At 39.7% G+C, this 16,362-nt stretch overlaps 1 protein-coding gene and 1 long non-coding RNA gene across 9 annotated transcripts in view; one reads left to right on the forward strand and one right to left on the reverse strand.

The window, feature by feature from the left end:
* The window catches only part of LOC138755396 (uncharacterized), a 59,907-nt gene extending 47,440 nt beyond the window's left edge, over nucleotides 1-12,467 (forward strand). The window contains exon 3 of the long non-coding RNA XR_011352251.1: nucleotides 12,205-12,467. This is a non-coding gene — a long non-coding RNA (uncharacterized lncRNA). The remainder of the gene's footprint in view (nucleotides 1-12,204) is intronic.
* prex2 (phosphatidylinositol-3,4,5-trisphosphate-dependent Rac exchange factor 2) overlaps nucleotides 1-16,362 on the reverse strand; it is a 351,801-nt gene that overhangs the window by 102,430 nt on the left and 233,009 nt on the right. For all 8 annotated transcript variants that reach the window (XM_069921298.1, XM_069921299.1, XM_069921297.1 and 5 more), the window contains 3 exons: nucleotides 8,613-8,792; nucleotides 5,589-5,683; nucleotides 2,994-3,076 (listed from right to left, as the gene is read on the reverse strand). In XM_069921298.1, coding sequence (XP_069777399.1) covers nucleotides 2,994-3,076; nucleotides 5,589-5,683; nucleotides 8,613-8,792 — 358 coding nt within the window. The remainder of the gene's footprint in view (nucleotides 1-2,993; nucleotides 3,077-5,588; nucleotides 5,684-8,612; nucleotides 8,793-16,362) is intronic.

Genomic DNA, 16,362 nt, shown 5'->3' on the forward strand with positions numbered 1-16,362 from the left:
GGACCATGTGAATTTGTTGTGGATAAAGTTGACGAGCTCATCATGGGTGTATAAGGCAGAACCACTGTTGTTGACAATGCAGTAGAGGATATATTTTAATTCACAGTTTTCAATTTTTGTTTTCTGCCTTCTGCATCTTTTTTCAGTCAGAATGCACCATTCCCCATTATCACAATGAAAGTTGAGCAACTGTGTCCTTTTCAATGGCACATAGTATCGAGAAATATCTATTTCTCTTTCTCTCTCCATTTTTCTTCTTTGCCTTTTTCCTCCTCTTCCACTTTCCTCTACTTTCTTACCTCAGTAGAGTAAATTTCCCATGATATGCACATTGAAATTGTCAATTTGTAGATGGCACCTTCCTTTGGATTCTATCCTCTTTATTACTGAATGCTCACCTTGCCTGGATGTGTGTCTGAGGCCAAAAGAACTGAAGAAAATCACCGTTTGCTAATTTATGATGATGGAGATTGTTGTATTCAAAAAGAAACAATATTCAGAGATTTTCCTAAAAAGCATCCATACACAATGAATCTCTCGGCCTTTCATTTTACAGAGAATATCTACATCTCCTCATCACAGTAAGTAAAGTATTGCTTGCCCTCCCACATGCTTCTACAGTCACGTGCTACATTACATCTGTTCAGGCAATGTCTGACCACATACATGTCCATGGTCCCATAAGGTTATAATAGAGTTCAGAAATCCTGATTGGAGAATGGGACGTAGCAGCTTCCCTCATGCAACACGTGTATCTCATGTCTCTTATATACAAAGCAACTGCACTACCAGGCGCATAATGGAACAGTACATATATAACCTATAATACATATGTCTTGATAGTCATAATAAATGCCTATGGTACTATAATATGGCATTCACACAATGTCCAAATCCCATAACGTCCTATCTCACAGAACGTACCATGGACGTTCAGTGGCACATGAGTGTTTTTGACAAACTCTGCAAAAAATTGATCATCCATTCTCTCTTTAATCAAGTTAGTTATCATAACCTCAGCTGGTTTTCCTTGAACCTCATTTCCCTGATCCACTACTTTCTGAGAAAATATTTTTATACTTTTTTTTTGCTTAAATCCTATTCATTTTAAACCTTTGTCCCTGTTTATATATTCATAATATATTCATCATCGATGTTGAAAGATAATTCTGTGAACATTATTACATAAAATTCCCAGGGCTGAGGTGAACTGAACTCCTGCAAGTCCAATACGAGTTATTAATTATAGTTTTGTGCCCTGAAGTGATATTTTAACATTTCACTGTCCAGATGTTTTTTTTCAGTTAAGAAAACCACAATCGCTGATGAAAATACAATAAAATAATTAGAATTACATGATGCTCATTGCAAAAACATGAATCTAGCTTAATCATCAAGACACCGCTTTTTCGAGCATTGTTTGAGCTCCTTTGTTGAGTAATTTAACATTGGAAGGAATCAATGAAATCAACAGTTCCAAGAAAAAAATAAAAACAGTATTTATCATACCTAAACAGCCTAAACTAGATAGCGTCTTAAACGAGACCACATCTGCAACTGCAATATAGACAACATGCCAGCTATGAACTCCTTGCTCCTTCAGGAGGGTCAATGGAGAGTCATTGGCTGTAAAAGTTTGCAAAATGCCAAATTCAAGAATGGATAGCATCACTTAGAATTAACCAGCAGTGCTTAAAGCTAGTCAGCCTTTCTTTAACAGAATGAGCTCAACAATCTTTGAACATTGAATCAGTGGTCTTAAAAGAATTTGTATGAAGTAGGAAAGATTGGTATAGTTAACATAGTGGTTAGCACAATGTAATTACAGCACCAATGACCTGAGTTAAAATCCACTGCTGCGGCGGACCTCACAAAATGAAGGACGAACACAACGATCCAGCAGGCGGCATGAGGCCCGCAGCGCTGCCCTCCAATTGGCCACAACCAAAAGAGTTTAACTGGCCTATCAGGGAAAGCAGATCACAAACACACCAATCAATGCTGAGAGGGTTTTGACCATGTCCCTCAGCTTAAGAATAAAAGTAGGGCTGTGAGCCCAATAAAGCTCAGTGTTAACTACTCAACTCGGTTTGTGACATTCTTTCTCGGAACAGCATGTTCTTTCTAGCTAACCTGCATGCAGTTGTAACCTCTCCTGTGCTCTAGGCTCCGTAGAGCCATAGCTTGTAGCAGCTAGCTACACTGCTGTCTTTAAGAAATGTTTATGTGCTCCCTGGAACCCCGTTGGTTTCCTCTGGGTGCTCCGTTTCCTCCCACCTTCCAGACGTATGGGGTTAGTGAGTTAATCGGTCGCATGGATGTATTTGGGCAGCATGGGCTCTGGTCCAGAATGGCCTGTTATCATCCTGTACCTCTTAAATTAAAAAAAACTTGTTTCTGCTGTAGCAGGAATCCTCCTGATGCACACTACGAAGGCAGTTAGAAGAGAAAGCTCTCGCCAGCGATGCCTGGAGACACATGTGAAAAACTGAATACCATGAATGATTTAGTCCAATGACAAATGCCAAATTACTTTGAACATCATCAAGTTAAATTAATAAATTTAACCACTTCACTCACCGGAATATCACTGCTACCAGGAATTCTCAGACTGTCTTATACAATTCACTGTGCATGGACATCCATAACCAGACAGTGCATACTGGTAGTTCTAAAAAGTACAAATGTAACTTCACACTTTTAAGAAAAGGGAAAGAAGACAGGGAACTGTTTATTGCTTTAGATGACCTCAGAGGTTGGGGAAATAGCAGAATCTATTAGAAAGGGATTAAAGACCGAAATAAAATCAGTGGTAAAATCAGAAATGGAGGTAAAATTGAAGAATCAAATTTTCAAATTATGGACCTTGCCTCCAGAAATCAGATTGACATCCAGTCAGCATGGATTCATGAAAGGTGAATCATGTTTGACAAAACTATTAAGTGTTTTTAAGGCTATAGCTGGCAAAATGGGTTGAGTTAATTTTGTCTCACCTGGCTAAAGAGATGCTCTAAGCAGCCATGTAGCTTATCTTGCTTATCACGGGAAATGCGTACACTGCAAGGTAGCTCATCACCTGTCAGATTTAAAAAAAAGCAGAAATGTAATAACTCACCACCACTTAATGATCATTACCAAACTTTATTAACCAATTGGAACTGTATAAATGATGTCTACTTAAGGCACTTTGATCTACATTTTGTTATTTTGGTAAAAAAACAAATATTTATCAGGCCCAATCAATGTTTATTTTTGTCAAATACAATTACCAATGATGGGATAAGAATGATTCTAGAGGTTTAAAATTTATAAAATAAAATGTGACTATAATATGCCCACTTCAGCCAGCCAATCTGATTTCTGGAGGCATGGTACACATTTGAAAATTTGTGTCTTTGATTTTACAACCATTTTTGATTTTACCACCAGCTGCATTTCTCAGACCTCCAATATCTAGCTCCAATATAAGTAAATAATGCATGGATTTAACCAGCCATTCTCAAGGGGGAGGGGGAGGGCTATGGGGAGGAATAGCACCTTTAAATAAAAGGCTTATTTTCTTTTAACCTCACATAACAAATTTTTTTAATATCTTTTTATGTGTCGGTTGGAGAGAAGTACAGAAGAAACTAAAACTTGACTGCTTCACAGGGAAGGGGGCCCATAAACTTTGAGCAGAGTCCTAATGATACCATAGCTAAAAAGGATTGAGATTGGCTGGATTAAGTAAATAGGAGCTTTTCCTGAAAGAATTCTCCCTCCATCCCAGCTAAGTACTTCTTCATCATACACTCCTCCACCCAAAAGCTCAATCATCCACAGCTCCCGTATCTACTCCTTCCACAACCAATGTCTGAGCATCAATCTCTCCCTCCCTTCAATCTCTCATGTCCCTTCCTTCATTGACATCTTCTGCACAATAATCTGGCTGCTCTGTAGTGAACAATGGCTGTATTAGGATTCTGATGAAATCTCAACAACCTATAACATCATCTGCTTCTCTATCCACGAATGTTGCCTGACTTACTGAGCATCAAGATTTTAATTTACTTTAGACCTTATTAGCATGTAACTTAATTGCAATTTTTTGATAAAAGTGATAATCAGGTTTAACTTCATCATTATTTTGAATTTACCTTTGATAATTTTTCATTTGAAGGATTTAATCAACTTTCAATTTTTTTCTCTGCTGTACAGAGAAGCTCAAAAAGGTGTAAAAAATACCAGTGTTATAACCTTCGTTCTTCATTTAGTTCATTTGCTTCATTGTTTTTTTTCCCATTTATATGTATCAATCCATTTGCACCCATTGGGAATAATTACTTATACTAACATTCTAGTGCATGGGTAGTGAGAGACAGGAGATAAACTTGCTAAGGAGTTGGCCATTACTACCCATATGGTCACAAGAAGCACATAATGATTAGAGCCATTCTTCTCGAGTTTTTTGAGGAGACAACGAAGATGATTGATGAGGGAAGGTCAATGAATTTTGTCTCCATGTATCTGACTGAGGCATTCGACAAGGTTTCTCCTGGTAGAGAGATACAGAAGGTTAAGAGACCATGGTTAGTTTCAAATTATGTGACCCACAGAAGACCGAGGGTAGTGTTGGAAAGGTGCTATTCTGGCTGGGGATCCATGAACTTTTTATGTATGTGTGTGTAGGTAACACAAAGATTGGTGGGGTTGTGACCAGCCGAGAGAGATCCAGCTAAGGACATAACAGGATACAGAGCAGTTAGAGATATGAGCAGATTAATCCAAACACGAGTAAGGTGTTGCTCTTTGGGAGGTCAAATGTCTCAGGGTTACAGACCAAAACCTAGGAAGTAGAATTAACCCAAAGCCCATGCTTTTGTCACCGTGGACACAATGGGCCAAATGTTTGGAACAGAGTTCTCTGAGATCTCTTCTCTCCTAACATTATTTTGAAGATCCATGTATTGTTACATTTCAGATATTCCTTTCTAACTTCAATCACTAGTCTTTCTCCATATTCATTCTATAATCTTGTGATACTAATTTTGACAAAATACTTTTCAAACCAGGGCATGAACATGGTTGCTGAGATAATTTGCAATTTTATCATGTAGAATCGAGGATGTCTCAATTTGGGTTTTTTCGCCACATTTCTCTGCCATGCTGACAGGGAAAGATGGATGAGAACAGGCGCATTGCTACAGAACAATGCTGTTAATTATCTTTATTGTGCTTAAGATGTTATGTACAACTTTGTTCATACATGCCTCTCCTTTTTAATAACATATTTTGTTGATTTTGCTTGTATTGTTGAATCATTATTACAGTATTTATTTCTTTAAAAATAATTTACTAATTTTTTTTGTTCATGGCTCAACATAATCACCAAAATTTTAAATATAAAGTCCAAAATATAATTAATTCTTGAGTGAAATGTAAAGCAAGGAAAAGAAAGTTAATTGGATGAAGTGGTAAGAGGCTAAAAAGATTTTTGAATAAAAGACAGATTGGTGCAGAATTGCAATTTTCTGTAGCTAGCAAAGTTCCTACCTGCACTTACTAAATTTATTTTACCCACAGTGATGATTAAGCCACTTACAACTTACCTGAATCCATGTCATCACTGTGTACATAAGAATCACAATGGCTGCTGCAGATACTTGTAAAAGAAGCAATGGAATTCCTATTACTGTTGCAGTCGCTGGAGAAGGAAGAAAACATTAAGTCTCCTTTTTTCAACAAAACAGATGCTGTTCACTTTGAATATTGTTTGACAATGGGAAATCTAGCATGTGATGGCTTCTTTAACATCTGCAGATAGATGGGCCTGTACTTGTGCAATTCTGATGGATTATGCAGCTGTCGTAACATAAAATGTAATTTATCCTTAATATTTCCTTGGATTTTGCAAACATATCTCTGAAGAAAATTTTTACCCCAAGATTATTTCTCACTTTGAATCATGAAAGCTTCTCAATATTGAAACACTTCATCTTCCACATTAACATCTTCCCTTCCCCTTTCAGGATTCTGAAGGGACATTTCTTTCCATGAATCCCTGGTCTCTTTTTCCCTGACTCCACTAATCTTTCCCCTTCTCATAGCACTTTTCCAAATAAATTCAAGAGATTACCATGGTTTTACATCATCCCCTCCCACCAACTAGGTTCTTAAAAGAGCCCTTTTGAAGGAGGTAGCAAAATTCTCGTGCAATGCATTTTCTGTTCTCAGTGCAATCTCTTCCACAGTAAAGAAGTCAAATTCACATTGGGCGATCATTTTCCAAACACCTTTGTTGATGTTGCAGAGGTGATCCTGAGCCCACTATTTTAATTTGCCATCTCACCCTCACTCTGGCATATCAGTGTGTGACATGCAATGTTCCAACATAAACTTGAGGAAAACCAGCTTATCTTTTCTCTTGGCATAATGCAGCCTGCAGGGCTCAAAACTGATTTCAACATTGTCAGGAAACTCACTTTCTTAGCTTGTATTAGAACTGGCCAGTTCAGCTGTGTCTTATCCATCTGTAATATCAATTCAATTTTTCTCTCTCCAGTAACACTGTCCAATCTGCTAAATATTTCCCAAAGCTCTGACCTTAATTTCACTATTTTACATATTTCTTTGATTATTCTCTTTCTCACAATCTATTAACCAGATGACTTTATCAACAATTAACCACCCCACCCCAACCTCTTCTTTTATTCCAGCTCTTCCCCCTTCACTCTTCTCTACAGGTTAAAAGTAACATATGCTTTTGCTTTCCTAATTATGATGAAAGGTATTTAAAGCAAGAGATTAAGCTTTGTTTCTCTTTCCACAAGTGGTGCCTGACTATTTTCTGATTTTATTTCAGATCCCCAGTTTCTTCAATGTTTCCTGCGGACTTAATTTATCACTCACTATGCTAAGGCTCTCAACAATGTGTTATGAGATTGAGATTTGCTCATGTTGAAGATTATAACTGGCCCCAAACACAGCAAATCCAAACCTGTCCTGAGCCTCAGGATTTATATTCAACCCTGAAGTAAACGCATGTGATTGGATTCCATTGGGTCAGCACTGGATCTTGACACTGAGAATATTTTAAAAATTAATTTAGAGACACAGCATGGTAACAGGCCCTCTGGTCCATGAGCCCAAAACATCCAATTATAAGCATGTGACCAATTATCCGACTAACCTGTATATCTTGAGAAATATCATCTACCTGTCCTCTCCAGATATTTGAGGCCAATCAGACATCACCTCCTCTCGTACTGAGCCTTATTGCAAAGAGCCAGACCGGCCCAATAAAGAACCTCCCACAGAAGGGTCTCAAGAGTCTCAGAATGGGCTATTGGCATAGCTAAGCTCTAATTATAAATTCCACTGTGGCATAGTACTTATAACGATTTTGTGCTGTTTGGCCCTTAGGTTATTTTGAATGCAATTAATAGCATAAGGAAGATTACTTTGGAGCTAATAATGAAGGCATTATAGATTTTATTGACTGTTGATCATTTTGTCTGTTGATACGATTTGTGTAAATGATATTATTCTAAGACTATTCTTCAATGCTAACAGTTTTCAAATTCCATTATGATGGTGACATTCAAATCTAAATTGTAAATATGTCTGAATTATATTTCTCTTTATGCGTCCTTGGGCAGGAGTTAACATATTTAGAATATTATGCCGGCCTAAACTTAGGACAGTAGATATGGATAAAAAAAATACACAAAACATTTGTGATTGAATTTCATCAAGTGAAAAATTATAGTCTGAATGCCTGATGAAACTCAAGATGAATTATTGTTGGTTGATTTTTAAATAATGAACTGGTTATGATTAGCCCTCTAATGTTGATAAATAGCACCCTGAGCATTTGTTCTTTATTGACTTTAATTATCAAGCAGCCACAGAAAGGGCTAAAATAATGGTTTAAAACTGCATTGAGAACCACAAAGATGGAAAATAATGTTCCTTAGTTATTGGCCTTCAATGCCAGTTTTGGATATTTTATATAATTTTTTAATGCTAATGGATGAAGGGTCCCAGAATCCACACGGGAAAATTGTGGTGAGGTGAAAGATCATCCATACTCTTGGTGCTTGGAATTGGAATAAGACTGATTCAGTGGGAGGACATTCAGAAGATATCAGATTTTAGGATCGGGGTAACTAAAAAATATTCTTTTGGCTTTGGAATAAAGCTGGGAACAGAAAGAGTCCTAACAAGTATTTAGCGATTTGCAAATGATTAAACTGACAGAGATAGTACCACTATGTTGTATTGGTTCATGTCAACTACTGCCATGCAGTGATACTTTCAAATATCAATGTGGCAAGACAAGAAGACAAGATGGCAGTGATATTTGAGGAAATTAAGACTGCACTTTTTTTTTATATTTCCTTAGGATGAAGAGCAGTCTATTAGTAACAGTGGTGAGCCAGGTCTCATCGGTTACCAGATAACTATCACAATGCCACCAAACCCCAACAATGCCACACACAAGCTGAAGTTTGGAGGAAGTAACATAGGACATATCGCAATTTAAACCTCCTGTTCTTAAATTCTCTGGATTCATTCTAAAATAAATATTTAGTCTAATTCTATTGCACAATAATCTAAAGCATTTTTTTTACCTGTAGGAATCCCTGTTGCTTATTGTATCATGACCTGAGTCTTCTTGGTCATCTCCAGTTACCACAAAACAGACCTTTTTGTTATTGCGTTCTGCTTTGTCAGTGTCATTCTCCCCTGTTATTAACGATTCAGCAGTTTTTGTCTCTGGTGTAGATGGATGGGTTATTGATGAGAGAAGGCTGTTAAATGGGAAACAAAATAAGTAAAATATGAGAGTAAGGAATATAGAACATAGCAAGTCATTCTTCATTGGGAAATGACAACATTGCAGCTCAATTTTAATCTGCAGAAGAGTGGAAATTGGGAGCTATTGAAGGGTGCAACACAGGCAAAATTGAGAGCATGCTGCAGTCTTTTGCATTTTAGTGCAGCGCAAACAGAACTCCATGGGAGAGGTGGGCTATCAGTTACTTAGAGTCATATAGCACAGGAACAGGCCTTTCAGCATCAACCACATTGCACAAGACCTCAGAAAATCGTAGAACCTGCAGAACCTCTATACTGTAGTCACATCTGCTTTTTTATTTGTTAATGAGGAAGGGACTAAACTGTAATCTTGCTGAGAGGTTACTCACAAGGATGAGTTGTGCTCATGTTATGTTTGATTGCATTAAGACAGGGTACAAAGGTAGCAAGCAGCAACAGGCTCACTCACAGACTTGTAGCTACGTCCCAGAGAGGGAAGCAGCATATCGAGAATCAAAATGAAGGAGGCTGTAGAGCGGATATCTTCAAACAGCATCCTTAATGCAGTTTCTTTAGCATTAAATAGCACAAAGTTTTCTCTAATGTGCAACAAAAATCACATCACACAAAAGAGTTTTGTGAGCAACCTCATGTAACTTCAGAAATGATAACTGTATCAGAGAAGCTCCAGATGAATTTTTCTCAGATGCCACGTGTACACACAACTACCAGCACTCTTCCAGATATGGGCGAGTGTTGGATTATTTCAACATGGCTATACCACTGACCCCTGAGAGCATGCTCCAAGAGGCACTGAGTGTATCATTACTGCTTTTGACTCTTGATGTTCTTGAGTAAGCCATTTGATGAGTCCTTTAAGCTGTTAAAGAACAAATAATTGCCTGCCATGATGATATTCCCCCTTAGATTAATTCAAGGTGTTGCAGCAGTTAAACTTGAAAAATGAAAATAATCATGAAAAAATTAGGAAGACAAGACTGATTTTTCAAAACTGCATGGTGTTGAGAAGTGAACTTTAGGTTTTAGATAAGTCCTTGTTGGATTGTTTGCCAAAGACTGAGAAATTAGTTGTGACCTTCAGACTGGTGTTAATCAGTGGGAAAACTGGTGCAGTCTAAAGCCAAGGTGCATTCCAGAAATGATCATTCGTTATACTACAACTGCACTACATTGATATGCAGTAATTAATTTTACAACATTAACTGAAGTACCCACTACACATGCAAATGTTTTGAAAATGAACAAGGTTCACAAGAAAATTTGGAAGATAACATGTTGCTTTGCAGCATATTCAGAAAGGTGTTTCCTCGGGAAGATCTTGAGTGCTGGCATTTACATATTCTCCCAGTGACAATGTGGTGCTCCAATTTTATCCACATCTCAAAGGCATGTGGGTTGGTATGTTATTGGCCACTGTAAATTCTCCTCAGTGTGCAGATGAATGCTAAAATCTGGGGCGGAGGGGTGAGGAGGTTAATGGGAGTATTTAAAACATGGAATTCACTATATACAATGTCCTCCATAATGTTTGCGATAAAGACATGATAGTCATGTTTAGTACTTTGCATGCAATGAGTGCTTGAACTTTGTGATTCATAGGCATTACCAGGTGCTGAGCATCTGATGGTGCTCTGCCAGGCCTTAACCATAGCCATATTCAGGGACTTGTCCCTTTATATTTTTTCTTTAGCATATGGAAGGCATGCTCAATTGAATTTAGATTGTGTGATTGACTTGGTCATTCAAGAACTTTCCAGTTTTTAACTTTGAAAAAGACCTTTGCTGCTTTAGCAGTATGTTTGGGATCATGGTCTTGCTTTAGTATGAAATGCAATCTTATGAGTTTGGAGGCATTTGCTCGAATATGAGCAGATAAGATGCTTCTATGCATCTCAGAATTTATTTTTCTCCTACCATCAGCAGTTACATCATCAATGAAGACAAGTGCACCAGTACCTGTGGCAGCCACACATGCCCAGACCACAACACCCCCACCACCATGTTTCACAGATGAGGTGGTAGCTTTGGATCTTGGGCAGTTTCTTTATGCATTCACATTTTGCTCTTGCCATCACTCTGATACATGATAATCTTGGACTCATGTCTTCAAGACCTTTTTCCAGAATTCTGCAGGCTCTTTGAAATACTTCTTGGCAAACTGCAATATGGCCATTTTATTTCAGTGTCTAACCAGTGGTTTTCATCTTGCAATGTAGAGTGAACATAGAAGGCCTTTCAGCCTTCTATGTTGTGTCATTAAGAAAAAAAAATTACAAAACCCTCCCTGCCCAGTAACCCTCTATTTGTCTTCCATCCATGTGCTTGTCCAAGAGTCTCTTAAATGTCCATAATGTTTCAGTCTCCACCACCATCCCTGGCAAGGGATTCCAGGCACCCACAACTTACCCTGATATCGCCCCTAAACTTCCCTCCCTTCACTTTGTTCATAAGTCCTCTGGTGTTTGCTATTCTTGGCCTGGGAAAGAGGTACTGCTGTCCACCTTATCTAATCCTCTCATAATCTAGTAGACCTCCAATGTCTCATCTTCCCCTTCTATGCTCCAATGAAAAAAGTCCCAACTTTGCTAACCTAGCCACATAAGATTTAGTTCCCAATCCAGGCAACAATCCTGGTAAATCTCTGCACCCTCTCCATAGCTTCCACATCCTTCCTATATGATATTCTAAGTGTGGTCTCAACAAAGATTTGTTGAGTTGCAACATGACTTCTTGAACTCAGTCTCCCATTAATGAAGCCCAAAATCCCATAGGCCTTCTTAACTATCCTATCAACCCGAGTGCTGACTTTGGGGGATGTATAGATTTGGACCCCAAGGTCCATCTGCTCATCCACACTCTCAAGTAACCAACCACAAATTCTGCCTCAAATGCATCACCTCAAACATATCTGGATTGAACTCTATCTGCCACATTTCCACCCAAGTCTGCATCCTGACTATATCCTTTTGTAACCTACAACAACCTTCAGCATCATCCACAACTCATCCAACTCTCATAACATCTGAAAACATACTGACCCATCCTTCTGCCTCTTAATTTAGGTCATTTATAAAAATCACAAAGAATAGCATCTGTATTTCTGTTCATGAAGTCTTCTGCAGACAGTAGTCATTGACATATCCACACCTGCCTCCCAAAGAGTGCTTCTGATCTCTTAGAAAAGTGTATGGAGATTTTATTCATTATAATGAGAATCCTTTTGTCATTAGTAGTGGAAGTCTTCCTTGGGATACCAGTTCCTTCGCAATTACTGTGCAGACCAGTACTCTTTCTTCTTTTTATTTTTTTTCTTCTTATTGATGTTGTAAACTGTTGATTTTAGTAATTCTAAGGTTTGAGTGATATATTATTCTTGCTTTTCAGCCTCAAAATGGCTTCTTTGACTTTCATTGACACAACTCTGGTCCTAATCTTGAAAAATGGAAACTATAGACTCCAATGGTGATCAAAAACTTAGAAGCAAGTCTTGCTCTCTTCTTCTAACTGCAACAATGAAACAATTAAACATACTCACAAAACACCCATGAAGCCAAATGTCCCAAGCCCTGAAGGTGCTCTGAAATGAAGGGATTATGCATAAAAAGTGCTACAATTTCTACACGGTCAAACCAAAATGTATACAAATAACCTTGAATAAAATCTGAAATGTGCACTTTCATTACGCGTGAATTGTTTGATTATAAATTTAAAATTGCAGAGCCTATCCTCAAATAAAGGAAAAAATTGACTTTATCCCACAATTTTGGAAGGCACTGTATGGGAGGTTAATGGTTGATCCAAACCTGGTGGACCAAATAACCAGTTTTTGTGCTGACTGACCCAATGAGGTTCCTTCATTTTAGTGAAAAAATCGTTAGCAATTCAGAATAATGACTTATGGATCATGATACTTTGAATAAAAACCTAAATATAACAAAGACGAAGCAGCACAGGCAAAGACAATTGACATTAAGCACCGACTTCATAATGGTTGTGGATGGCCTTCATGTTAATTAAAAGCCTCTATGATTTGATTTAACTATTACCCAAGGTAGTTGTTTTTGATTGTGATGACCACAAGTTAACAGAACAACTAGTATCTCATACCCTATCATGCAGGACCACATAACCTTTCAGGGCAAGACCATTTTTGTAGCTTCTCCTCCGTAGCAGGATTTGCTGAATGTGCAATAAGCAAAAAAACATTGAAAACATCCATTGAAATCGGTGGCTGAGATATAGTATAGTATATTACAGCACAGAAACAGGCCCCTTTGGCCCTTCTATATCTGAGATTTTTTGAAGGCATACAAACCAATGGTAATGCTTTACAACCTCTTTCAGAATAATTAGCAGAGATTATTTTGAAATTCTAAGGACATTCTGTACTCCCATAAAATGATTATTTCTGAATGGAAGTGCAATGAATATGCAACACATTGTAGTGTGAATAAAGCCTCACGACTGGAGGGAGAACAAATGCTTTTATTAGCTTATAACTAAGGGTAGGGTCTCACAGTCATCTTTAGAAGGGTTCTGGGTTTAGGCGGGAAACCAGGGTTATATGTGAGCAGATGGGGGGCAGAGCTGGGAGGGGTGGCCAGCCATCAGCACAACACACTACCAGTGAATCTCAGTTCACTACATTCACCCATTCCTGTAGAATTTAGAGTCTGTGAATGAAGACAGAGAACATGGGTTCAGAAACAAGTGGTAAAAAAATAGTTATTTAGAAATTTAGAGATTTAAGAAGTCCGCAGATCTGGAGATCCTGGTGGAGCGCCTGAGCCTCCTTAGGTCTCCTGGTCCCCTTCTGAAGGAGGAGAAGCAGGCTGGGTCTCCTGAACTGGATCCCCCAAGGCCCTGACTGGGGGTGGTGAGAATGAGCTCCGTGGCCCGCAGGGCACTTGAGGCAATAAACCCTCTTTCCGGTGGGTGCCAGGTCCCTGATATACTCCACAAAGGCATATGTGGGATTGGCGTGATGCAATTTCAACCTTTCCACCAGTGGGTTGGTCTTGCTTCTCCTCATGTGCTTCTTGAGAAGGACTGGACCAGGATTAGTGAGCCATTCTGGGAGTGTAGTTCCCGATGCCAACCTTATTTCAAAGGTGAATAGAAGCTCATGAGGAGTAGTGACCGGATAGCGTGGAGACCCATGGGGAGGACTTCCTGCCAGCATGAGTCTGGAAGGCCTTTTGACTTCAGGGCCAGTTTGACAGCCTTCCAGACCGTGGCGTTCTCCTTTTCAACCTGCCCGTTCCCCTGGGGGTTGTAGCTGGTAGTCCTGCTGGATGCGATGCCCCTCACCAGTAGGTACTGATACAGCTCATCACTCAAAAACGATGAGCCCCAGTCACTATGGATATAGCTAGGATACCCAAACAGAGTGAAAATGGAGTCTAGGGCCTTCATAACTGACAAGGTGGAGGCATCTTGGCATGGGATGGGAAAGCGAAGTGGGGGTACTCATCGACGACAGGAAGAAGATTTTCCTGTTCGTGGAGGGGAGAGGTCCCTCAAAATCAATGTTGATCCATTTGAAGGGCCTGGATGACTTGATCAGATGCACTTTTGCGGGGCGATAGAAGTGCAGCTTGCACGCCGCGCAGGCCTGGTCATTTCCTTGGGCATATTGCAAGCCTTGACAAAATGAATCATGCAGGTGACCCCGGATGGCAGAGGTCATTATGCAGAGACTGCAGTGGCTGGTGTGTGCAGAGGCACAGCTTGCTCTGGATAAGGCATATGGAGGGTGATTAGTGCTCCTGGCTGATAGGCAATGCTGTAATTGTAGGTGGAGCATTTGATCCTCCACCTAGCAATTTTGTCAGTCTTGATTTTTCCCCACTTGACATTACTGAACATAAATGCAATAGACTGCTGGTCAATGAGAAGTGTAAATCTTCTGCCAGCCAGGTAGTGTCTCCAGTACCCTATGGCTTCAAGAATCTCCTTTCCACAGATGGGTTCCTGAGCTCCTGGGCTTGTAATGTCAGGGAAAAAAAATGCATACGCCTGCCTGTCTGATTGAGGGTAGCGGCCATGGCTACATCCGAAGCGTCACTTTCCACTTAGAAAGGTACATTCTCATCCACTGCATGCATGGCGGCTTTCAGTATGTGGTTCTGGAGGTAGTTAAAAGCTGTTTGGGCTTCAGCCGAGAGGGGAAAATTATTGGCTTTTAAGAGAGGGTGAACCTTATTGGCATATCGAGGGATCCATTGGGCGTAATATGAGAAAAACTCCAGGCATCTCCTCAAAGCCTTTGTGGTCCCAGGGATGGGATGTTATAACAGGAGATGCATCCTATCAGGATTGGGGCCAATGATGTCATTCTCCACCACGTAGTTGTTTAGTCCTGAACACATACTTGTCAGAGTTATAAGTGAGGTTCAGGGCTTTCATTGCGTGGAGAAAGCTCTGGAGGTTGGCATCATGGTCTTCCAAGGTGTGGCCACAGATGATGATGTTATTGAGTTGGGGAAGGTAGCATTCAACCATATTCATCCACCATTCAGTTCATCTACCTCTGGAAGATAGAAACCCCATTAGTAATACTGAAAGGGACCCTCCGGAATTGATAGAGATGACCGTTAGCCTCAAATGCCATATATGGATAGTCCTCGGAACAGATTTGCAGCTGGTGATAGGCAGATTTCAGGTCGATAGAATGGACCAGATACTGAGCAATATCATTCACCATGTTCAAAATACGGTAAGCGTCCAGGAGTGTGGTTAATGGTTTGGCTATAGTCAATTACAATCCTGGACTTGTTTTCCTCCTTAACTACAACCACTTGCACTTTCCACAGGCTGGTGCTGGGCTCAATGATACCTTTGGTCAAGCAGACACTGATCTCTGACTTTATAAACTCTCGGTCTGCTGAATTGTACCTCATGTTCTTAGTAGCAATGGGCTTGCAGTCTGAGGATAGATTCAGGAAGAGAGGAGGGGGGGGTCAATATTCAGCATGGAGAGGCTGCATGTGGGTTCTGATTTTAGGGGCCCAACATTCCAAACCGTTACAGGGGGGAGGGGACCAGAATATTCCAAGATCAGGCTTTTAAGGTGACTCAGGAAGTCCAGACCCAACAACACCAAAGCACACAAATCAACAAGAATATGCAAGCAAAATTTACAGAAATTCCCACCCCCCCCACCACCTTCAAACGATAGATATCCTATATAATCTTTTTGTACACATGTAGAATGTGATTGAGACAAAAGAAATATGTAGTAATTTTTAGGTTGTATTTTTGCACAGTCCATGAATCTACGAAACTCTCAGTAGCGTCCGTGTCAATTAGGCATCTAGTGGAATGTCAGTTTACCTTTACAGTTTACCTTTATGGAGTTACTGAGCTGGTGAGGTCTGCCCTGATCTAGGACCTTTGAGGCTAGCTCCCCAGAGACTCCACGCTCTTCACATGAGTGGCCCCCACTATCCTGGGTTGCCCTGCGTGGGTAAGGTGATGTGTCAACCACGTGGCACGGCAAGATGGCCAGCAAACCTTTTCATGCTGTTTACTCACCATCAC

This window comes from Narcine bancroftii, chromosome 2 (assembly GCF_036971445.1).
Source record: "Narcine bancroftii isolate sNarBan1 chromosome 2, sNarBan1.hap1, whole genome shotgun sequence".
Lineage (NCBI taxonomy): Eukaryota > Metazoa > Chordata > Chondrichthyes > Torpediniformes > Narcinidae > Narcine > Narcine bancroftii.